The 25,964-nt window shown below is 41.4% G+C and overlaps 1 protein-coding gene across 2 annotated transcripts in view; it reads left to right on the forward strand.

Annotated features, from left to right (window-relative positions):
• The window catches only part of KCNH5 (potassium voltage-gated channel subfamily H member 5), a 550,163-nt gene that overhangs the window by 178,939 nt on the left and 345,260 nt on the right, over window positions 1-25,964 (forward strand). The window contains exons 5-6 of one of the 2 annotated variants that reach the window (XM_073610317.1): window positions 10,876-10,911; window positions 25,717-25,832. In XM_073610317.1, coding sequence (XP_073466418.1) covers window positions 10,876-10,911; window positions 25,717-25,832 — 152 coding nt within the window. The remainder of the gene's footprint in view (window positions 1-10,875; window positions 10,912-25,716; window positions 25,833-25,964) is intronic. The other variant, XM_073610318.1, reaches the window with a different exon arrangement.

Here is a 25,964-nt window from a genome sequence, read left to right on the forward strand (position 1 = left end):
ATTTGGAGAACAATAATTCAGGACGAGTGGGTCACCTCAATTATATCTCGCAGTTACAAGCTAGAGTTGCGGGTGGTTCCACCTCAGAGGTTTTTAAGATCCAGCGTTCCCTCGGATCCTCCAAAAAGAAACTTATTGCTTCAGGCACTACATCATCTAGTACATCAAGGAGTGATTGTAGAGGTTCCGGTATCCAAAAGGGGCACAGGGTTTTACTCAAACCTGTTTACGGTTCAGAAACCAAACGGGGACACAAGGCTCATTTTGGACATAATGCCGCGTACACACGGTTGGACTTTTCGTCTACAAAAGTCCAACGGACGCCGACGGACTAAAGTTGGCTGGTAATCCGATCGTGTGTGGGCTTCTCCGGACTTTCAGCAGACTTTTTCAGCCTCAAATCCGACGGACTTTAGATTTGAAACATGCTTCAAATCTTTACGTCGTAACTACGACGGACCCCGAAATCCGCTCGTCTGTGTGCTAGTCCGACGGACAAAAACCCATGCTAGGGCAGCTATTGGCTACTGGCTATGAACTTCCTTATTTTAGTCCGGTGTACGTCATCACGTACGAATCCGTCGCACTTTTGTGTGGTCGTGTGTAGGCAAGTCCGTTCGTTAGAAAGTCTGCTGCAAGTCCGCGGAAAGTCCGCCGGAAGTCCGCCGGAAGTCTGTCGGACAGGCTGTCGGACTTTTGTAGACGAAAAGTCCGACCGTGTGTACGCGGCATAAGATCCCTGAACAAGTATCTAATGATACAGTCCTTTCGGATGGAGTCTGTCCGCTCGGTAGTAGACTCACTCCAGAGGGGAGACTTTCCAGCCTCCATTGATATAAAAGACGCGTATTTACACATACCTATCTTTTAGCCTCATCAGAGGTCCCTACATTTTGCAGTAGAGGAACGTCATTTTCAGTTTGTGGCTCTACCCTTCGGGCTGGCTACAGCTCCCCGAGTGTTCACAAAGATCCTAGTACCAGTACTGGGTCTTTTAAGGGCCCAAGGGATCCTAGTGCTCGGGTATCTAGACGACCTCCTACTCAGAGATCACTCATTACAGGCTCTAGAACAGAGCATAATATGCACAGTACGGTATTTGAAATACTTAGGCTGGATCATAAATACCGAAATGTTAGCCTTGAAACCAGCTCAAAGTCTAAAGTATTTAGGTCTGATATGGTTCAAGCAAGAATATTCTTGCCACTCGTAAGGATCTGTGCCCTGAAGGTTCAGGTGCATCAGATAAGGGGCACCAGACAACCCTCCATTCAGCTCTGTATGAGTCTTCTAGGGAGGATGGTATCCTCCTTCGAGGCAGTGCCCTATGCCCCATTCCATTCCAGCATACGAAAACATTTTGGAAAATTTAATTCTCCCAACTTTGTGAGAACAGTTTGGGGGTGGCCCCTTCCTGTTCCAACATGACTATGACCAAAGCAAGGTCCATAAAGACATGGATGAGCGAGTTTGAGGTGGAAAAACCTGACTGATCTGATAGAACACCTGTTGGGATGAATTAGAGCGGAGACTGCGAGCCAGGCCTTCTCTTCCAACATCCGTGCCTGACCTCACAAATGTGCATCTGGAAGAATGGTCAAACATTCCAATAGACACACTCCTAAACCTTGTGGACAGCCTTCCCAGAAGAATTGAAGCTGTTCTAGCTGCAAAGGGTGGGCCAACTCAATATTGAACCCTACGAACTAAGACTGGGATGCCATTAAAGTTCATGTGCGTGTAAAGTCAGGCATCCCAATACTTTTGGTAACATAGTGTATGTCTGCGCAACCTACCTGTGAAGAATTGATTAATAATCATTCTTCAAGCAAGACAAATAGTCTGTGCTGTCTGCAAAGTGCTTGGATTGCGCGGTTTTATATTTTAATAGTTATTTTTAGTGGATGAACATATTGAATTAGTCAGGATGAATGTAGCTGTTTGAATGTATTCAATTAACCATTTTCAGAAGGATAAGTGTTGCTTACTGCAGATTTCACAGTAAGCAGCTTTATGTGTAATGACCTATATAGCATGGTTTGGCGCTACTATGTAAATGCCATTCTCGGGAAGGAATGTATTAGTTCAGCTTGGAGAGCTTGGAGTGCTGATTTTCTGCACAATAAATGCCCATTGTTGTGCTGAGTGTGCAGGGTTCCTCTGTCTTATAGATCAGCCTATGGATGATCTGATGAGGCACATGGCATGGATCCACGGAGCAAAGTGCTGGAGAGGCGACTGGTGTGTTTGTTCTTTTACTGCTCATTATATCTGCTTGATGGGTTCTATGTTTGATTGCCTTGCGCTAATGGATCGTGGTGCTGAGCAATGGAAAGTCACATTTTCCTGGCCCATGGTCATTTTTGTGCAAACACACAGTGACAGGGATGTATCTTTTAATACATTTTTCTTAAGAGAAATATGGAGGCTGCCATTTCTGGCCGCCTCCTCAAAATGCTAGTACCCTGGCTGTAAAGCAAAACATTTGGCTTCAGTACATTGACTAGTAACAAGTATGTTAGTGAATCAAATGATTATAAGAACATCAGCATGACAGCCAGGCAATTCTTGTTCACATAAGGCTAGACAACTTCATAGAAGTCAACATTGGCAGCTTCCATGATTTTTCCTGGAAAGGTTATAGTGGAAGCCAAGGCTATAACTATCTGATTTTAAACATGCTTCCTTTCCCCTCCTAACTCCTATTTTAACTACCCTGTAGAAGAAAGATGCTTATACTTGCCTATTCTCAGGGTGCTCCGTCATCGCCCAGACATTCTAGCCATTATTGGTGATCTCTCTTCTCCTCTGAAGCCAGCCATTGGGGAGATCGCATGACTGGACCAGAGCTCCCTAAGGATAGGCAAGTATAAGCATCTTCCTTCTACAGGGTAGTTAGAGTAGAAGTTAAAAGGAGTGTGGAAGCAGCATTAAGAGTAGATAGTTATAGCCTGAAATTTCACTTTTAACTTTAAAATGCAGTAGGGTCTAGGGTGTGGTGGTTGACTGTTAGTCTGAAATGTTCTGTCCCAAAAAGCTGGCCAGAGGCCTCTGGTATGGCTAAGGGTGTCCACCGGAAAATAATGCATAACCATGCTTTCACTTTAATATTACTTTTATTTTATTAAATGTTTAGATTTGTAGATAAGCTACAAGGAGATTCTGTAACTGTTTACATCTGTTAAGATCAGATATAAGTTACATAGGGAGAGCATTGGTGTATTGTTTTCGATTCATTCTTTGATTGACACCCCATATACAACTGAGTGATTCTACGTTTTTTTAGAAGCACTTGAGCACACAACACTTGGATTTCCATTAAATTCAGTCCTTCACACCAAAGAGTAGTTTGGCTTGAAGCTTGTTGCTTGAAAAAGTACATAAGCTTCATTTGGGGCAGTCATGCATTTTGGCTTGAGTGAGAGCACCCAGAGCTGCTGATAAGGATATTCCAACGGCCAGGCTGTACGTAGCCCAGGCCCCATCATACAGTATCAGCTGGGGGGCTCAGGCAGCAGGGGGAATCGGATTGTGGACAAGGAGGGTGATTGGTGTGGGAATGGGGGGGGGGGCACAGTTATTGAAACCAGTCTTCTTGTAGCAGTTAACAGCCAGCTTCTTCTCCTCTCCCTCCCACCAGCTTTCAGTTGCTGCAGGGAGAGCCACATGAGGGATCAGTTCTAGTAATAGCCCCTGTGCTGCACCAATCACTCTCCTTGTTCTTGATCCAATTCCCCCTGCTGCCTGGCCCACTATGTGCCCCTTGCCTCTCTAATGCTGCCAGCTTTCCCTCCTCTCTCTCCCGTGGGCTGCTGTGGGCTTACAGGGGGATCGTGGGGCCTGATAAATGTCATATTTACTTGCCCCTTCTTTTTTGAACCAACACAGAGATGGATCAGTACTGATCACTCACTTTGTTGATTTATAACTGAAGCATAGAAAACTGTGTTTACTATGCTCTAGTTTGTGAATGAACAAGGAGCCTCTGCACAGAGTGCTCCCTGTTCATTCAACTGCAGTGCAGCTAAGGCTGAAGAGAAATGACTAGGGATCTGTGTCCTTAATTCCTTTCTCTGGTTCAAAGATGAGATATCAGGGGTCTGATTAGACCCCTGATATTTCACACATATCCCCCTTCTCCCAACAGAATTGTGAAAAAAATTTCTAAAATATTATTGACAAACATTAAGCCTAGGTTCACACATGTGTGGTGTGAATTGAAGCTCAGGTTTCACTGGGAAGATAAAAACCAGTTGTTCAGAGGTTTCTCTGCGTTGTAGCTGCGGATCAGTGAGCGGGGGGGGGGGGGAGGTGTAGTGAGGAGAAGGAGAAAATCCATGTTCAAAATGCACACGTTTTTTGTGCAATGCGCAGTGCGAATGCAACGCACATATGTGAACCAGATGCATTCATATGAATGTATTTTAAAATGTCCTGCGAATTGGATGCGGTGTAAGCCGCATCTAATTTGCATAGGTGTGAATGGGGGCTTAGAGCTTATTTGCATGGGTTCTCTGGCCCATACAGTGTGAATGAACAGTCTGTTTCCACAGCTGGGCTGTTTGTTACTTTATGGGGATGCAGCGTCTGTACAACCACAGCCGTAGGTCCTAATTTGACAGGTGTGCCGGTGCGAATCAGTGGTCCCGAATGCACACTGCCTGTAATTTGAGGCCATAAACACCCACCTCAAATTAGGACCTACGGCTGTGTTTGTAAAGCCTCTTTGTCCCCATAACCTAACATAGGCTGCCATCTCACAGCTTCAGCCAAATTAGAAAAAAAAATAAACACTATTCTGACTCTACAGGTCACAGCGCATATGTGAATGAGCACCAAGACCCCATTCAATATTGTTTAATTATTTTTGGGGGCCCTGAAATGTGTTCAATGTGCAAAAATGCCCATACAAATGCTAAAAAAGCCTGAAAATGGCCAAAGATGCTCCGCTCAAGTGTCATTGCTGCCTTATGCCGCGTACACACGAGCGGACTTTTCAGCATCAAAGGTCCAACCGTCTTTCAGACGGACTTTCGGACGACCGGACTTGCCCACACACGAACAGACTAAAGTCCGTTCAAAAGTTCGTTGGTTTGAACGTGATGACGTACGAAGGGACTAATATATATAAATATGGTGCGCTAATCTCCTTTAGGTTGATATACAATCGTGCTATATATTGTGATAATGCCTCATAAATTCCAAACCACTACATAAAGTGCCAAGTGCTATAAATTAGTCAATATATAAATGTGTTAAATAATTAATAAATTACCATTTAACCACAACAAACCTGTGTATATATAAATGAATTATAAAAATATATAAATTGATCACACACAAAAATTGAGTCTTCCTAATGAAATACCAATAAACTCTATATCAAGCACTGGTGATCAGAAATTTGCATTAAAAAAAATTCTGTCCATTGTTAATACTGCTGTTGAGATGAACTGCAGCCAAGTAAAAACACATGAATAACAATAGCAACAAATAAAAGTACCAGATCTTTGCAAACAATGACACTTGCATACGGTGGTTTTATAGTACGAAGGGACTAGAATAAGGAAGTTCATAGTCAGTAGCCAAAAGCTGCCCTTGCGTCCTTTTTTGTCCGTCGGACTAGCATTCAGACGAACTGATTTTTCGACCGCACTCGAGTCCGTCGGAAAGATTTGAAACATGTTCCAAATCTAAAGTCTGTCTGATTTTCGACAGAAAAAGTCAGCTGAAGGTCCAATGAAGCCCACACACGGTCGGGTTGTCCGACGGATTTGTTCCGTCGGACCAGTCCGGTCGAAAAGTCCAGTCATGTGTACACGGCTTTAGAAAAAAAAGATTGGGTAGATAGAAATGAAGATCTATGTCCCCTAGCCCTAAACAAGCAATTAAACCTTGCTTTGTGGGTGCATCCCTACTACAAGGGATGACTTTTACATTTTCTGGGATTTAGCTTTAAGCCCATCTATAGCCAAATATTGTTTTTTTTTTTTAATGTATTCATTTTGTTTGTACACAGCTGATGAGGCTTTAAATCATGACGTTGGTATTTTTCTGGATTCTTGTATTGTGTAACACTCGCCAGTTGGACAGAAAGTGGCACAAAATTTCTTCCATACCTCCAACTGTCACTTATGTTAGATCCTCCGCCAAAGCCCTGACCCTCTGGCAGTATATTGGTTTTAAAGAGGAGGTGTAGGCCCACACAGTAGGCCTACACAGGGTAATTGCGTACAATGTAGTATAAGCAGGGGTCAACCATTTGAAGAGTAAGCAATCATTCCTGTATCCATTCTCTAATCAACTGTGCTTGTTCTATAAATCTAACTGTTACTGGCCACCACAATTATTTTTCTTGATTTCTTTTAGTGTTTCTTAAAGCCAGAAAGTTGCCATTTGAAATGCCTTTAGTTTTTGGCCATGTCTGTGATCTGCTTTTTTTCTACAACAATAAACAACTGAAGAAACATCCTCAGGGACTGGTGATTCCATCATTTTTGCCAGGGGTTGTAAAAAGTAGTACTTCTTTTGGAAAAAAAAATCAAAATTTTTACTCAATGTTACTGATGACTTTTTTAGTAAATGTCGTCCAATTTCAATGGGGATTATGACGTTGTTGGTTTATTGCAACCACCCAGGAATACTTTTTTTAAACAAGGTGTTTAGAGCAGTGGTGGTCAATCCATTAGCCTTGAGTACCACTCCTGACATTACCAAAGAGCTGCACATCATTTTTGGTGCATGTAATTCTACAGAAATGGTCAGGGACTAGACATACTTTAGTAGATAGTCAGATGCTATAGGCATGCTACAAAAGATAGTCAAAGACTGCAGACATGCTACTTGCATAATTAGGAGTCTGGAGACATATCTCAGTGGAATGGTAGAGATCACTGCCATTACAGTTCCTTTACAAGTCAGTGCTTTAGAGCTTGTGGGGGACTATTTTAAGAAGAGTGGATAGCCCTTGGGGGTCAGCTGAAGAAGAGGGGTTCTTGCAACATGTCCTGTGAACCCACTTTTACAGGAGACAATTGTCCTCTTAGAGCTTTCCTTAGGATTGAGGGAGCCAAGCAGGAGCAGCAGAGATTTCTGGCATCCAGTCCAGCTCTTCACCTTTCAGCTGGCCACACAGTAATCTTTTCTCATGGACTATCTGCTCTCTTTCACATTTTATTTTGTGGGTACATAATATGTTGTTTTTAATAAAACCCTTAGATCCTTTTACTGCACCAGAGGTGACTGCTGTGACAAATGCGAATATCAGATGCCTGACCTCACCAACTCATGACAAAGGACTGGCCAATCTCACACTGCTGTCACTTGTGTAACAATGCCACTCTCAGCTGCACCCTGTACAAAGATTTTCCAGCTTGCGGGACCCAATCTAGGTGCCGGCAGCCTGAGAGTGATTGACACTGTGTTAATTTAATTTAATTAAGCAATTAACCCTTTACACTAGCACCACCCCCTTTTGACCAAGCAGGAGCAAACTCGGAATTTTAGCAATACCAATTATGATTTTAGAAAAAATGTCTGTAACACACACTGTCAACACAGACAGATGTGTTCAGAAGGTTTGTACTTTACAGTAGTGCTCTTTAAGAGACATGGATTTATTTAGTTTGCATTAAAGGCCTTAAAGACAGTTTTAACACTTTTCAAAATAAGGTTTAACCACTTGCCAACCAGCTCATGCCGATATACGTCGGCAGAATGGCACGGCTTGGGGAAACCCCGTATGGGTACGTTGTTCCCTTTAAGAGCCGCCAGGGGGCACGCGCGCCCGCTGCAAGGCAGGGGAATCCAATACGCGTGGCTGGTGGACGCAATCCCTGCCGGCCACCTGCGATTGCGGGCATGAGAGCCAGCACGGGGATTTGTGTGTGTGAACACACAAATCCCTGTTCTGTCAGGGGAGAGGAGACATAATGTTTGTTCCTACTAAGTAAGAACAGCGATATGTCTCCTCCCCCAGTCAGTCCTATCCCCATACACTAACTAGGGTACACAGTTAACCCCTTGATCGCCCCCTATTAACCTCTTCCCTACCAGTGACCAATGTCAATGGTCCCAAAAATGTGTCAAAAGTGTCCAATCTGTTCCGCCGCAATGTCGCAGTCCCGCTAAAAATTGCAGATCACCGCCATTACTAGTAAAATAAAAAATAATAATAAAAATGCCAAAAAATTCCATAAAGCTTTCCCATAGTTTGTAGATGCTATAAATTTTGCACAAACCAATCAATATACGCTTATTGCGATTTAAAAAAATAATTTTTTACCAAAAATATGTACAGGAATATATATTGGCCTAAACTGATGAAGAAATTAGTTTTTTAAAAACATTTTTGGGGATATTTGTTATAGCAAAAAGTAAAAAATATTGTATTTTTTTTTTCAAAATTGTCGCTCTTTTTTGTTTATAGCGCAAAAAAAAAAAAAAGTAGAGGTCATCAAATACCCCCCAAAGAAACCTCTATTTGTGGGGAAAAAAAAGATGCAAATTTCGTTTGGGTACAGCATTGCATGACCGCACAGTTAAAGCGACGTAATTCCAAATTTTAAAAAGTGCTCTTGTGGGGAAGGGGGTAAAATCTTCACGGGGCTGAAGCAGTTAATAATGAAAAGATCAAATTGGTGCAAATAAAATATTTACAGAAAAAAAGGGTGTTACAAGCAATAAAGAGACAATAAAGCAACAGGAAATAAAAAAGAGTTGAAAAAGAAGAATACCCTGCAGTATCCTTAGTTTTAGCAGAGTTCAGTTGATGAGCAAAGTGTTGATTCTCAAACTTGATAGATGGTTTCTTATTTTGATGGTACATTACAACTGTCAAACTGTCCTGGCATCTCCCTTTTTTCTGGGATCAAAGGGGCATTGACAGAGGCCATCTGACCAGTTAAGCGTCTGAAGCGTGGCCATGGGATGTCAATGGGTTTATGATAGAGCTGCACAATTAATCGTTAAAAAATCGTGATCTCAATTCACCCCCCCCCCCCCCCCCCCCAATCTCTCCTGCAGATTTTGACAATTCTTTCATATAAACAAGTGGGGAGACTTTATCTGCTCACTCAGCTGTCAAAAGAAAGCATCTGGGCAGTCTGCCAAGTCTTTAACTTGAAACATTGTAACTAAGCTTCCTTCTTAGATCAAAGGGATAGAACTTCTGTGTAAATACATAATCTGGGCAGTCTGCCAAGTTTTCAATGCAGGAAGTTTAACCACTTAAAGTCTAATAAATCTTTTTCTGACACTTCTTTCTTAAGTTAAAATCAATATTTTTTGCTAGAAAATTACTTGGAACCCCCAAACATTATATATATATTTTAGCAGAGATCCTAGGGAATAAAATGACAATTTCTGCAATATTTTATGTCACACTGTATTTGCCCAGCGGTCTTTCAAATGCAATTTTTTGGGAAAAAATACACTTTAATGAATAATAAAAAAAAACAAAACAGTAAAGTTAGCCCAATTTTTTTTTGTTTTTATGTGAAAGATGATGTTACGTGATCTATCTTCTAAGCAAAAAAATTGTGATTCTCATTTTAGCCAGAATCATGCAGCTCTAGTTTATGACAGTATCATGGCCCTCCCTTACACACAGTTTTATACCACTATTAATATCTCCCACTATGTACCGGTTACATTCTGGAGACAGATTTATGGTCCAGCATTGAATTTTTATGTCCAGGGGTGCTAAACACAGGAGGGTATCTCGGATAAGCCTGTTACCCAGGGGGTAGCTGACTGCTATCTCCCCTTGTGTATGCTCTAGCTTAGTCATGTATGACCATGATTTTGTTTGGTAGGATATTCCCCATTCAAATATATACTTAATATTAATGTGTCCTGGTCCTGTTTGATTTTATGAATTGTGTGTGGATTTTGGTTGGGTTGTGAATTGGGCAGAGGTCTCTGGCAGGTTGCATAAAGCTTGACTGCTTTTTACGATCCCCATTAGTTCTGGGTAGACATTTTATGGCATGCTATGTATTCCTGGTTCTTTAATTGCCCTACAAACCATGGGTGACAAATCTGATGGATTTGGTCATAATTTTACAATTAGTCTGGTCAGCAGAAACAGACATCCTGCCAGAATACAATTAGCTGTTTACAGCTCTTAAAAGGCCTGTATGCTGGTTTTTGCTGTCCCAAAGTTGAGATAACAGGCTTTTTTGACATGCTAAATTAGACGACTATGTAGGTGCATTCCTAAGTATTTGCTGCAACAATGTGTAACTGTTCTACAAAACTGTCATGGCCCACCTATGATTCCTGAACAACATGGCCACTAGCCACAGCTTTCCGTGCGTCCAGTACATGATATCATTACACCTGCCACTACAATTAATAGTCCTCTAAGCAAGAGCCAGTGTAAAAGATCCGAGGAACAAAATACATAAAAAGAATGGACAGCACAGACAAAGCGAGTGAGTAAAATTTAGTAAAAAGTTTTTTTCCTTCACTGTCCCCAAGTAAGTACCTGGGCAAAAAAAACACTGACGATTTTTTAATTATTATTATTATTGTACATGATTTATATAGTGCCAAGAGTTTGCTAATAGCTGCAGATTAGGCACCAGGTGCTTAAAGAGTAATGTTTCTTTAAATGATATGTTATAATGAAAGAGCTTAGTTAACAAATTAGTGGGATGTTATATTGTTGTTCTTTCACCTGGTATTGTCCAACTAAAAACATGACATGACTATGTAGTGTGACTGTTGCTTGTTAATGTATGTTTTCACCATTGGGATCAACATTTGTGACACTAGGGTTTGTCTCTCATTTTATGTTGACTTTATTGACCATTTCTTATACATAAAATGAAAAAAGAAAAAAAAACAAAACCAGCCTTCTTTTTTGCACAGCTAACCTTGGACCAACGCACCTAAAAAACACACAAAGTAAGTCTCAGAAGCTGCTGTAGTGTTTTCAAGCGCTCTGTAGTTGCTATCCTACATTTTGCTAGATAGAATTTTTCCCGAATGTGAAATGTGCTGATCCTCCTCCTGCTAAGAAATGTTTCTCAGGCGAATTTATAAAACTTGGGCCAGCAGAAAGTTGTGTTGGTTGGGAAGATGTTTTGCAAAATTTAGCTGGTCTGAAAGACATATAACGTAAAGTTATTTTTTTTGTAATTTGTAATGAATACCTGCATATTTTAGAGGTAAGTAATTTGCAAATTTGCACAACTGTAAAAAAAACAAAACTGCCTGCTTTCCAGCTTGCGCAAGTCTTATAAATGTTCCCCTTTGTTTTTCAGTTTTCTGATGCTTTCTAGAATTTACTAGTTGAGCAAAAATACCCCCTGTATCACGGTTTGAGATTGAAAACCATGTAAATGGACTAGAAGTAAACTTGACTTTAATCGTATTTCTTCCTAGAAGTGAACTGGACCTTTAATGGTATTTCTTCTTGTGTGATTTCAAGCACAGGCCTTTTCAGCAGCTGCTTTGGCTGAAATCACCATTTGGAAGAAATACCATTAGTTCACTTCTACTCTATTAACATTGTTTTCAATCTTAAGTCCTAATGAAGGGGGCATTTTTGGACCCCTGAAATGCATTGGATACTCTTTGTGCCTTTGACTTTTATTGGGATAAAGTCATATGTGAAACTTTTAGTATATGTGTGGTACTTCCATTTACATTTTTGTTTCAAGAGTATTGCTTATGTTTATACAGTGCCTTGAAAAAGTATTCATACCTCTTGAAATTTTCCACATTTTGTCATGTTACAACCAAAAATGTAAATGTATTTTATTGGGATTTTAAGTGATAGACCAACTCAAAGTGGCACATAATTGTGAAGTAGAAGGAAAATAATGAATGGTTTTCAAACATTTTTACAAATAAATATGTGAAAAGTGTGGCGTGCATTTCTATTCAGCCCCCTTTACTGTGATAAATAACATAAGGAGCTGCGCTCACAAACCATATATCTAAATAAAAAATTATGAAAAATAACATATGAAACCAAAAAGTGCAAGTGGATGAAAAAAGTGAAAAAAAAAAACGAAAAAATTTAAGTGATGTATGACATTTAACCAATGAACAGTCCTGAAAAGTCCTCCAGAGGAAAAGTAAGTGAATGATTGTAGTAACACAATACGGTGACTGTCTGTCTCCTGTGACTTTATAGGACAATGTGAATCCACTACCACATAAAGTGCAAGCTTACCAGCTGCACGAGTTTAAGAGCTTGTGGCTAATACCCAGCCAGGGCCTTTGATCCTCCCAGCACCTCTGATGGTTGATCAAGCCAGGTACTCCTGGAGGCTGTAGGTGTTATCCTCAATCAGGAGCCAAACGTTCAAGTCAACAGTGCTGTGTTTAGAGGATGCAAACAGATACAGTTTTAGTCCAACATGTGCTCTGATGATCATCAGAGCACATGTTGGACTAAAACTTGGATGAAAACAGACCGCCTGTCCGTTTTCATCCCATCCGCCAGACGTATGGAAAATAGGACCACCATCTGTCTGGATTTAGCGGAGCGGAGCAGATCGGATGTCAGCAGACATGTCACCACTGACATCCGTCGCTCTATAGAGATGCACGGAGTGTCCGTTCAGGTCCGCCTGAAAAAACTGACAGGTGGACCTGAATGGTTCGCATGTGTGAAAGGGGTCTTAATAAAAATTAAATGTTTTAAATAGGCAAAAAAAAGCATTGTCGGGTTAACCAATGCATCCTGATGCTGGTTGGGGTATCTAGGCTTCAATTACTTCAGCAAGAAATTGTGTAAGTATTCACTCTGTTATACAATCAAAGGCCTGTGAAAACACATTTGGTAACAATTAAAGTATAACTATAACTTTGTCATCTAAATAAAAGTAAATAAAGAAATTTACCTGCTCTCCTTCCAGCTTCATCTTCTTATGTTGTGGAGACAACCCAGCTTCCTAATTTTTCAAATGTTTCTGTTGTCCCCTTTTGCATTGTGTCATTATTCAAGAGACTACAGCCCAGTGTTGTGACATCATTGGGGGGGGGGGGGTGCTCCTTCCTTTCCTTATGCACCACCTACTCCCTGCCCATGTCAGGGCCTCTGCTATTGTCCACTGCCCATTGAATCATGGAAACTGTAGTTCCCTGTGGGAGATGCAGATGCTGGCTTAGTGGAAGGCAATAACATGCTAGCTCTGCAACACTCCTCCCAGCATCACTATCTGAATCCAGAGGCACAGGCTCAGAGAGAGGTTTACAGCATGCAATTGCAGGTGTATGCTTGGGTAATCATAATTGTATTTATTATATTAATTAACATATGTCATTTTCATGATCTTTGTTAAGGGTTCACTAAAAATATGTAAGCTGCCTTTAGTTGTACTTTAAGAAATAGGCCCAGTAAAAAAACACATGCAGCCTGTTACCACTGTAGTGCATGGGAACAGGGACAGGCTGTAAAGAGGTTTCAGGACATCTGCAGAATTAAGATACTACAAAGGATAAAAAAGGAAAAACCCTCTTCCCTCCTGTCACCCCCTAATTTCTTCAAGAAGCATAGCATGTGCTTCCTACAGAACATTCAGAAATGGATTAGGGCTAATTTTGAGAGTCCTGACGGTGCCTATAAGCCTTGTCAGCAGCACTCCCTATACTCTCCTTATGACAGTTAAAGCACATTATCAATATCCTACCTCCCAACTTTTTGTGATGGGAACGAGGGACACCTATTAGCAAAAGTATGTAGGCATAAGGCACACCCCCTGCCTCGCCCCCTTAAAGAAGAATTATACATAAAAAAGATTAGTTAAACCCACAGGTGTTTTTTTTACCACTGCTATTCCTTTATATTGGCTTTTTAGATTTACAAATGCAGCAATTTAGAAATTGTATGAAAAGTTTAGCTCTGGGAAACACTTTTTGAAAAATAAAAAGTGCATTTTATATACAACTATATAGATCAAACCAGAATGAGGAGGAAAAACTTCAGAGACTGTCCCTAATTTCGAGGGACTGTTGGGAGCTAGTGAGGAGGCTGGCTAATTAAGAGGCCTTCTTATTGGCCCTTCTAAGCTAGCTAACCTAAGTTCAAAGGCCTAGCAGCGCATTATGGTTACTAAGGCAACTTCCTGCATTATTTGGCTGCATCTGCATACCTCGTAGATGCAGTTTGCCACGAACCTATGCTAGTGACAAACCCAAACCTCATCCCTTGTCAGCCGTAATTTGGCATCAGTTAAAATATTTTCTCTCAGCAGGTTTAGGATGTGCTCTTGTTTTAAATGGCGTAGAGCAAATTCCTAAATATTCGACATATGTCAAGCAGGGATGGCCACACACTGATCAAAGGTTAGTTGGTTTCTGCTGAACCATCTAAATTTCAGGGGGTGCATGGCTCTGTCTACCTCTGTAAGGTTTTATTACTGTTTCTCCACTAGGGAGATTCCCCCTCACCGAACAGAAAATCAGGAGAAATCTTCCCTGAAAAGACACTGGCAGGTACTTAATATATGCGGCCTCACAGAAGTGGGCTTTTTTTTTTTCGTGGTGCCCCATATATGCATACCTCCCTTTGTGCTGGGAGCGCACAACACAGAGACCAGGGTCTCGTACTTATGATCGGGACCTGTGACTGTTGGTTCCGGGTCACCTGAGGGCTGTCATAGCCTCTGATTGGCTATCATAGTGAACAGTCACTGTGAGCCCGCCCCTGAGTTTCCTTCCTCTTCGGAATGAAGAGAATGATACATTGCATCTTCCTCTTCTAGCAGGAGAGGAATTGTAAAAAAAAAAAAAAAGAAGCAAATAAAAATTAAAATAAAGAATAAAAAAATAAAGAAAAAAATAAAGAAAAAAATAACAAGATCAAGGTTGCCAGGGTTATTGTTAGGGTCAAGGTCAGGGTCAAAGGTCAAGTTTGGGGTCAGAGATCACGGTCAGCATATTTTGTGTAGCATTTAAAAAACATTTTTTAATTGTTATCAGTGTCAGTGTGTTTTAGGCAGGATAAAAAAAATGCAAGATGCGCACCATTCTTTCTGGGGTGTACTACAGGTACAAACAAAAACTAACATACATATATGGGGTATAAAAAAGTGACAAACCTATAATACCATGAATACTGTATGTAAGTGCACATCAACTTTTAAATAAATGTTTTGATACGGTTTTACACTATGTGCGGATGCTTGCTGTTTCTCCTACATGTGTCTGGGAGCTGGAGATTTGCCTGATGATGTGGTTACCCATATGCCGGGAGTCTGGCTTTTGAGGGTCGATCTCCTTCCATCTAACCTTGGGCCAATCGGATACCCCCATTAACCATCCTGAAGTGAGGTTGGAGTGATTTTCTACAATTGCATGGTTGACTCAATACTTACAGCGTTATGCCCCGTACACACGATCAGACATTCAAGGGGGCTGCACACCTTAGACTCTATCCTAAGCCCAGCATCTTCATATACACGTAATACGATCAGACATTCCGACAACAAAATCCATGGATTTTTTCTGACGGATGTTGGCTCAAACTTGTCTTGCATACACATGGTCACACAAATCTTGTCGGAAATTCCGAACTTCAAGAACGCAGTGACGTACAACACGTACAACAAGCCGAGAAAAATGAAGTTCAATAGCCAGTGCGGCTCTTCTGCTTGATTCCGAGCATGCGTGGCACTTTGTGCATTGGAATTGTGTACACACGATCGGATTTTGTTGTCGGAAAATTTGAGATCCAGATCTCAAATTTTGTGCGACGGAAATTCCGATGGAAAATGTCCGATGGAGCCTACACACGGTCGGAATTTCCGACAACAAGCTCCCATCGAACATTTTCCGTCAGAAAATCAGACCGTGTGTACAGGGCATTAGAGTCCACACCGCCTGGTAAGCGTGCTGGCTTTATACATTGGTGACGGATCATACACTGATGGTGTTTTAATATTCCATCCCCCAGGCGATACCAATTCAATTTTATGGAATTTACTTTTTCACAACAAGAGTTTTGTTTACTGGACTATTGATTTTTTTTTTTTCTGTTGAACTTCAAATTCAAGAACTTTTTCGTTTTGCTTGATATTATTTTTCATGTTTTTTTTTATCACTGTGGACACTTCACATGTGATTTGAGCTGTCTATGTTAGAGTTTTGTAGCACTGGGAGTTATATCTCAGTTAAAGCAATTCGTATTATAGGTTTGTCACTTTTTAGCGCTGCACTATTTATGTTTGTTTTTTGCACTATATGTCTAGTGGAGTGCCAGCAGCTTTATACATTATCTATGCGCAGTTCCACTATATCCCTCTAGTGGAATATATGAGGTATCACTGCAATCGTCAGGAGCAGGAGAATTAATTTTGGCTTGTTCTTTGGTGGTAAATTATGATAATAGCAAGAAATATTCAGCTAAATTAATTTTTTTTTTTTTTACTATTTTGGGCCAGTTTTTCTTTGATAATAAAAAAAACGGGAGATTCCTCTTGTCACTTTCAGTTAGTGCGATATAACCGCACTTTGATCTCTCAGGCACTCCTGTGTATTTATTTTCCCTACTCATATTTCTGAATTTACATTTGTCCACTGATAGAAATCTTGTTGTTATTAGTGTAGAAAAAAAATCACAGACCAATGTGAGTTCTTGGCCGAAAGCCATTTAAAAAGCTAAATGAAATAGATATTTTTCAAGGCAATGTAAAGTCAGATTGAATATTGCACTACAATGACACTAATGCACTTAGGGATGTTGAAAAAATATTTGCTACTTAAAGCTGAACTCAATGAAACAGCGAAATATGGAGCTAAATAATATTTACAGAATATGTGTGAACCATACACAATGAACACCATATAATTATTTAGAATAAAAAGAATAAGCTATTGTGCTGACTGGAACCTAACCATCATTAAATGGGGCACATAGGAGGGCCAGGAGAGATACACCAGGATACACCAGGTAAAACGAATGCAGCTCCTCTCAAATTAGAGTTTGAGATCCTAATGCACATATAAAAAAATGAACACAAGAGGGCACCTCCATCTAGGTGTAGCGATTTATTAAAAAAGCATAAAAGACAAAAATGCACTCACTACATAAAAGTAGATCAAGGCTTGTCATAGACCCATATAGACATCGGTATAATCACCGTGAGGATGCAGAGCTCAGCAGGTATGTGGCTGGTTGAAGCAGAGTTCCTAATGGAAGTGCAGCTGTCAGGCTTCAGGCTGGAACATCAGCAGTTGCAAAAATGGCAAAATGGCTGCGGCTCCAAATAGCACCTCTCTTGGCTGGGTGATGACAGGAAGTGGAGGGGATGTGGCTACATGTTTCAGGGTAGACAGGAGGGCCCCTTTATCAAACCATCTACATTGATCTACTTTTTTCTAGTGAGTGCATTTTTATTGTCTTTTATGTTTTTTTAAAAAATCGCTATACCTAGATAGAGGCGCCCTCTTGTGTTTATTTTTGTTTATGTAATTATTTAGGCCTCCCTCCTTTAGGACCCTTTCACATGGGCGCCTCCACGTAACGGACTCCGCTTGCTCAGCAGGGGATCATTCTGCTGATCCCCGGTTGAGCAGGCGGATGACAGGTCCGTGTCTGCTCCGCTGTGCAGAACAGACACAGGCACAGTCCTGCTTTCCTCTATGGGGAAATCCGATGGAAACGGACGGATGTCAGCGGACATGTGTACACTGACATCCGCTGCTCCATAGAGGAGACTGCAGAGTCCTATTCGATATGCCTGAAAAACTGACATGCAGATCTGATCGGAGAGCCCGTGTGATAGGGCCCTTACATGGGAGATTATACACCGATTAGCCATAACTTTATGACCACTGAGAGGGTAAGTGAATAACATTTGTTATCTCGTTACAATGGCATACGCAAGGCAGCCAGTAAGAATGTTGTCCCCATAGTTTTTTGTCTCTTGAAAGCAGAAAAAAATGGACATTGCAGTTTGTTGCATATGACGCTGCGTAGCTGCAGACCAATCGTGGTGCCCATGTTGAACCATTTCCAAAGCCAAAAGCACCTTCAATGGGCACTTGAGCATCAGAACTGGACCACAGAGCAGTAGATCATCATGTGAATGGCCAGGTGCGTGTGTGTTGCTTACCTGGGGAAGAAATGGCATCAATATGCAGTATGGGAAAAAGGTAAGCCAGTGGATCTGTGGGATGTGCTGGAAAAACAGGTCTGATCCATGGAGGCCCCGCTTTGCAATTTACAGGACTTAAAAGATCTGCTACTGACGGCTTGGTGCCAGATACCACAGTGTACCTTCAGAGGTTTATTGTCATCCATGCTGTGATGGGTCAGGCTGTTTTGGCGGCAAAAGAGGGACCTACTCAATATTAGGTGGGTCATCATAACGTTATGTCTGATCGGTGGATTCTTGCGTCTGGGATGACAGGTGTATGTGAACAGTGGCAGAGTCATCCTTTCTCACATGTAACCACATATTTATATGTGTCTAGGCTGATTCATTCATTCCTAACAGCCAGTGGTGTATTTTGATTTTGTGCTGCCCTAGGCAGGACTAAAATTGGGCGGCCCCACCATTTAAATTTGCCCCACCCCATCCTATTTAAGATCCACCTCTTCATCTGCAAACTCCACCCCTTCTTCTTTAGGCTCCACCTCTTCCTATTAGAGCTCCTCCATTTCAGAGGTGGTGGGAGGGGGGGGGTGAGAGAGACACAGGGGGGTGAGAGAGGGGGTGAGAGAAAGGAGGGGGGAAAAGAGGGGGGTGATAAAGAGAGTAAGGGGGGGAAAGAGGAGGAGGGAGAGAGGAAGGGGGGGAAAGAGGTGGGGGAAGAGATAAAGGGGGTTGAGAGAGAGGGGGCTGAAAGCAAGAGAGAGGGGGTGAGAGAGGGAGGAGGGGTGAAAGAGAGGAGGGCCTCTCCTACGCCCCCCATACTACACCATATTACTTGGTCAGCATCCTGCTTACATCCTACTGGCTGGACAATGAAATAGCATCACCATAGTCCATCTCCTTCTGACAGCAGGTAGCAAACATAAAATATACAAAACCCAAGAACAAAACCTTCAAAATGCATTTTAAAACAAAAATAATAAAAAAAAATAATAATTATTGTTATCAATACTATTATTAAATAATTATCATTATTCGGATTTGCATATAAAAAATAATTAAAGGGTATATAATACCCTTGCTGTAGGTGTAGGCCATTTATGTATATCCTAAAGCCTGACTGAAAAACTCCAATTATCTTGTCCTGCTTTGTTGCTAGGATATTGCTAAGACACTCCCAGCCGATTCAAACCCCTTTGAATGCGCTCTCTCTTCCCTGTCCTCATTAGCTCTGAACTCAGCTCATGCTGTAATGGAAGAGATAGCGGACTACACAAGTGCAGGGGTTTGAGAGCTCATTCCTGTGATGGCAGGGGTGGGTAGTAATGGCTGGGAGTGTCTTAGCAACATCTTGGCAACAAGGCAAGAAGGTGATGGTGCTATCTCTGGGAGTTTTTCCAGGCTTGGGAAGGTAGGTAAATGGCCTACACCTATAGCAAGGGCATCATCCAACTAGTCAAAGCTGCACAGTTAGTATTTATCTACAGATGCCTCTTACCTGCATAGGCAAAGGTAAACTAATCCTGTAAGTAATAATTTCCCTATAACTTTTTATTATACCACCACTTAAGTGTCATTTAATAACAACATAAAATAAGATAACCAAATTAGAGTAAAACCCAGTAATTTTAATTTTAATTTTTTGGTTTGTTCTACGTCCAATATACACCATGGAAATTAGTAACGGTTTTCAGAAGACTAGTGCAATATTTAACATTTTAATCAGCTGTTACAAATTAATATCTGAGATTCCAGATTTTATTTTGTTTTATTTTTCATTTTGTATCATTAACAAGACAAGCTGTTTAATTGGCAAGAACCCAGCTTCTGTACTGGCACAGGCAATCCTTAATTGGTTATTTATTGGATTGGTTTAAAGAAATGTATAATTCGAAAGACAGAAAAACTGTTTTGTACAGTGCCTTGAAAAAGTATTCATACCCCTAGACATTTTCCACAATTTATCATGTTACAACCAAAAACGTAAATGTATTTTATTGGGATTTTATGTAATAGAGCAACACAAAGTGGCACATAATTGTGACGTGGAAGGAAAATGATAAATGGTTTTCAACATTTTTTACTAATAAATATGTGAAAAGTGTGCGTGCATTTGTATTCAGCCCCCTATATTCTGATACCCCTAACTAAAATCCAATTGCCTTCAGAAGTCATCTAATTAGTAAATAGAGTCCACCTGTGTGTAATTTAATGTCGGTATAAATACAGCTGTTCTGTGAAGCCCTGACCAGAACCTTAGTGAACAAACGGCATCATGAAGGCCAAGGAACACACCAGACAGGTCAGGGGTAAAGATGTGGAGAAGTTTAAAGCAGGATTAGGTTATAAAAAAAGATCCCAACCTTTGAACATCTCACGGAGCACTGTTCAATCCATCATCAGAAAAAGGAAAGAGTATGGCACAACTGCAAACCTACCATGACATGGCCGTCCACCTAAACTGACAGGCCGGGCAAGGAGAGCATTAATCAGAGAAGTAGCCAAGAGGCCCATGGTAACTCTGAAGAAGCTGCAGAGATCCACAGCTCAGATGGGAGAATCTGTCAAAGGGACAACTATCAGTCATGCACTCCACAAATCTGGCATTTATGGAAGAGTGGCAAGAAGAAAGCCATTGGTGAAGGAAAGCCATAAGAAGTCCCATTTTCAGTTTGTGAGAAGCCATGTGAGGGGGACAGCAAACATGTGGAAGAAGGTGCTCTGGTCAAATGAGACCAAAATTGAACTTTCGGCCTAAAAGCAAAACGCTATGTGTGGCGGAAAAGTAACACTGCACATCACCCTGAACACACCATCCCCACTGTGAAACATGGCGGTGGCAGGATGCTGCTTTTCTTCAGCAGGTGCAGGGAAGCTGGTCAGAGTTGATAGGAAGATGGATGGAGTCAAATACAGGGCAATCTTAGAAGAAAACCGGTTGGAATCTGCAAAAGACTGGATATTGGGGGGGGGTTCACCTTCCAGCAGGACAACATCCCTAAATATACAGCCAAAGCTACAATGGAATGGTTGATATCAAAGCATATTAATTTACTAGAATGGCCCAGTCAAAGTCCAGACCTAAATCCAATTGGGAATCTTGAAAGACTTAAATGGGAAGACTTGAAAATTGCTATTCACATACGCTCTCGATCCAAACTGACAGAGCTTGAGCTATTTTGCAAAGAAGAATGAGCAAAAATGTCCCTCTCTAGATGTGCAAAGCTGGTAGAGACATAACCAAAAAAGACTTGCAGCTGTAATTGCAGCGAAAGGTGGTTCTACAAAGTATTGACTGAGGGGGCTGAATACAAATGCACGCCACACTTTTCACACATTTATTTGTAAAAAAAATTGGAAAGCCATTTATCATTTTCCTTCCACTTCACAATTATGTGCCACTTTGTGTTGATCTATTACATAAAATCCCAATAAAATACATTTACGTTTTTGGTTGTAACATTGTCAAAATGTGGAAAATTTCAAGGGGTGTGAATACTTTTTCAAGGCACTGTACTTGTTCTGGGCCTTACATTCTTTGACCTAAAACACAAGCACTTTTTTTAACCTTTGCAGAAATTAAGCTTTTGTAAGCTCGAATCCCAAGCAGATGTTGGGTATAAATCCTGTTCGTTTTGTAACACAGGTCATTTGAGGTGTTATTTCAATTCTCTATCTCTGAGTCATTTACTATGTTAATTGTTCAGTGCTGTCTGTAGAGTTGCTGTCTATTGTAACAAACCAAATTCCTTGTTTGTTTCATAGAGAACAAAAACATGTTACTATGGGAAATAACTTCTCTAGTCTCCCTGCATGCTTGGTTCCAATATTCAAAAAATAGGCATTTATAGTATTAGGATGCACTATATTGACAAACACCTGTGGACACCCAGATATCAAAGATAACTTGCCACAAATGTATGGTGGTGTTGAATTGTAAGTCTGCTAACTTGCTCCACATTTTCACTGGCAAGTTGTACACTTGCAGAGCACTTGAAGCACAAGTTCTTGTTGACACTTTTCCAATTTGTAACAAATTGCGTGGCAAGTCTCTAACAAGAGCAAAGTTGCAGTGGTAAGTCTAAAGCAAGAGCTCTGAAAGTCTACAGCATGAAAATTCAGCCACAGTGCCCCCTGTGGTGGGATGACTATTGCACAACATAACTGAACCAGAACTTGCAGCAGACTTGCAGAATGTTTGCAAAGAAAGTTGATCTGGAATCATGCAATGCAGACTTTCTGCAATTGTACAACAAACCTGTGAAGCCTGCAGAGTCTAGCAATAGTTTAGCAAGTCATTTTCAAACTTGCAGCTCAATTGCTTGCTATCTGGGCTGACTATAACACCAATATCAGTGGTGGCGAACCTTTTTTTTACCCAAGTGCCTGAAATACAACAGGTGTACACAGCAGCGTGTCAGAGGTCATGTGCCTGCATGCAGAGGAGGGGGGCACAGAACACTGCTTACCTCACCATATGTTTGATCCCCAGGAGGAGATCACACTTGGTTCGCTACAGTAATGGCCCCTCTAGGAGTCCCCACCCTCCCCTCTCACCTGTGTGTTTCTCCCTATGAGCCCCCAGCAATCCCCATCCTCCATGGGCAGCAGTGACACCCAGTACTGTTCAGACTACACCGACCCATCCAGTATCAGATTATAGAACTAACAAACAAAGAAGGCCTAGTGCTCAGGGCACAGCATACCCCTCAGGATTTTTGAGGACAGACCAGAAAATATTTAAAAGTTTTCTTTATTAATACAAAAGGTAATTATACAATAGAAAATATTAAAGTCAATGATATTGTACAGAATTGCAAGCATAATAACTGCCCTGTGAACCAGCAGCAGGTCAGTGCAGGTGGCTGTATAGAATGACGCCTTACATGTTTCAGACTAATTGTCCTTCTTCAAAGGCTTTGTGTCATCTATAGCATTCTTGTTCTATAATATAAACATAGTTGAATGTCAGTACAGTAATGCAATTAAATTGAATCGTTTTACACAGAGATTGAATGATCATCTGATCAGTGAGCATAGCAAAGGAAAAAACACATTTTCTTTCACATTTTCCTGAGCTGATCACCGCCAAACACAGAGGGGGAGGCAGAGTGGATGTGGCCTGCACAATGGGTGCCTTGCAGTGTGGAAATAAGGGTATGTGGCTCGATGTAATGAGGCCAAGACCAAAAGCATAAGAGGTAAAGGCTGGGTGAACCCACAGATCCACTTCAGTCAGTATTAGGTCAGCCAACAGATGAAAGGATATGCCTGATATCTTCCTGTCTAGGAGATACAGATAAAGATAATAAGTATATTGAGATAACAAAGTAGGTATAAGTAAAGGTTTTTATAGAACTAAATTCACTTACATGGTAAATCTCTGTACACCGTAGAGCCGTTACCAGCGTACACTCTCCACCGAGCACAGCACTGCCCCTTCCTCCCTGCCCACCCATTTTATAGAGCTGGTGATAGCCGTCAGCTGAGTGTGGTGATTGGGATCAGCTGTAGCGAAACTCCTGGCCGGAGAACATGGCCGAGGATCACCCTTTATCTGCTATCACTGAACTGCACACTCCAGGGTTTTCAATCCACCCGTGTCTGTCTCAATCACAGATGGCCTGTCTAGAGGTAATGTAATACGGGTAGCGATCCGGTGACTTGGCTCAAGTGCCCACAGAGAGGGCTCTGTGTGCCAGCTATGGCACACGTGCCATAGGTTTGCCATCACTGACCTTTATGAACTTGCTGTACAGTATATTCCATTTTAAAGTCATAGGCTTTATATTACATGTACATTCCATACGAACACATTATATTCATTGAATAGCTCATCTGGAACAAATACTCTGATAACTTTTGAACGTTTTCCTTTTTTTTCTTTTCTGATTAGCAGACCTGATCTACATACTCATATAAAGAGGCAAGGGCTGGATTTATAGTCCTGCCTCTCTCAGCTGTCTTCTGTGCCCCTTCACCCTGGCATTCAAGTGGCTAACCTTAGTTAAGACTCACAGTTTAATTTCCTTAACTGGATCCTGTAGGTACTTGGCCTTTGGTGCCCAAAGCAGCACCCCTCTAGGAACAACCCTTCCACAAAGAACATTTCTTTGTTTTACTGGTTCTAACCCAGCTTAGGATAGTGTGACATTGTGTAAATATGCTTATAGGAGATGACTGTATTTCTATGGACTATTCGATAAATCTGATAGCTCTGCAGGGAAAAGCCACTTCTTCTGCTCTGCCATCTATAGCAGCGATAGGCAGCCTGTGAGAGGTAGAGATCTACCTGAACAACATGAAATAGATCAAAGATCACTGTGATAGAAATATATTAACTAGCCAGACCTAACTAAATAGTAATGAAAACTTAGAAAAATATAATAAAACAAATGTCACTTTAAAAATATAAACTTGGCCTACCTTAAAGGTGAACAATTTCAGTCACTAAAGCAGTGGACAGTGTCAGGGCAGTGGACGGTTTGTGGGCAGTGTCAGTAGGGCAGTGAATGGTGCCATTAGTGCAATGGATGGTGTCAGTAGAACAGCCGATTGGTGTCAGTAAGGCAGAGGTTGGTGACAGTAGGGCAGTGGACGGTGTCAGTAGTTTTTTGGGTTTTTTAAAAATTATTTTTATTTAATTTTTTTTTTTACAATATTATTTATTTCTTTTTTTACAATTATTAGAAACCCCGTTGGGGGTGATTTGGTGAAATATCAGGGGTTATAACAGACCCCTGATAATCTCATGTTTGAGATAGAGAAAGGGACTGAAGACAGAGATTCCCCAGTCCCTTTCTCTGCAGCCTCTGCTGCACTGGACAGTGAATGAATGGGAAGTGTTTTTTGCTGAGTGTCTTCCTGTTCCTTCACAAACTGAAGCATAGTAAACACAGCTCCCCGCCCCCCTCTCCTTCCTGAAAAGATCCCCCGCAGCAGTCAGCGGGAGAGAGGAAATCCAGCATGCGGGTGTGATGGGGGTGTTGTGCAAGGGAGTACACAGGGAAGTGGGGCAACAGAAGTAATAAGAGGAGCCTGGAGAGGAAGGGCGGTGAGAGCGGAAATTAGTGGAACTAATTGGCTGTATTTTCCTCCCTGCAGCTGCTAAATGCCGGTAGGAGGGAGAGGAGGTAAAGCAGACATTCAACTGCTGCAGGGAGGAAAATACAGTCGATCGGTTCCACTAAATACCTCCCTTGCAGCCCCTCCTCTACAGGTTCTGAGGTCGGTAACCAAGGCACGCAATCTACTCGTCACCTGCCAGGGTTCGACGGGTTGCCGACCCCTGGTCTATAGGCACAGTCCTACTGTGCCTAAACGTATATCTGAGCCCAATGCAACAGGACATCATAGCCTCAGGAGACTCTCCAAGGCTAGGGCTGCAGTGGCTAAGAAACAGTCTGGCCACTATACATAATGAGACTTTGAACCAATGAATGGAAAATTAGGTGAATTATTCTTTGACTCTGCTGGGTAAAGCCTTGGGGACGAAGTGGCTGTCTTGGGTGTTTGAGGTAGAGCTGAACAATGGATTCACCAGGTTAAAGGTGGTTTGTTCCCTGCTTGAGTAACAGATGAACTTTGTAGTTATTTACAAAGGTTTTAGTCATTTTGAAAAAGCTTGTACTTTTTGTCTTTGTTTTCACTTTTTCTGCAGGATGGACAAAATTTGCCCGGTTAACTCGAGCTTTAACAAACAGCCGCAGTGTTCTACAGCAGCTGACTCCTATGAACAAAACAGAAGTGGTCCACAAACATTCCAGATTAGCAGAGGTGAGAGGCTCTTGATTTTATTTAAATCAAACAATATATGACATGGGACATGCAAAGGAGAAATAGGAAAATATTTTTTCGCTCTGCTGGGTGCCCTATTAATAGAGGTCTAAGGGAAGAGGCATTGTGTTA

The sequence above is a fragment of the Aquarana catesbeiana genome, linkage group LG13 (assembly GCF_042186555.1).
Source record: "Aquarana catesbeiana isolate 2022-GZ linkage group LG13, ASM4218655v1, whole genome shotgun sequence".
NCBI classification, from domain to species: Eukaryota; Metazoa; Chordata; class Amphibia; order Anura; family Ranidae; genus Aquarana; species Aquarana catesbeiana.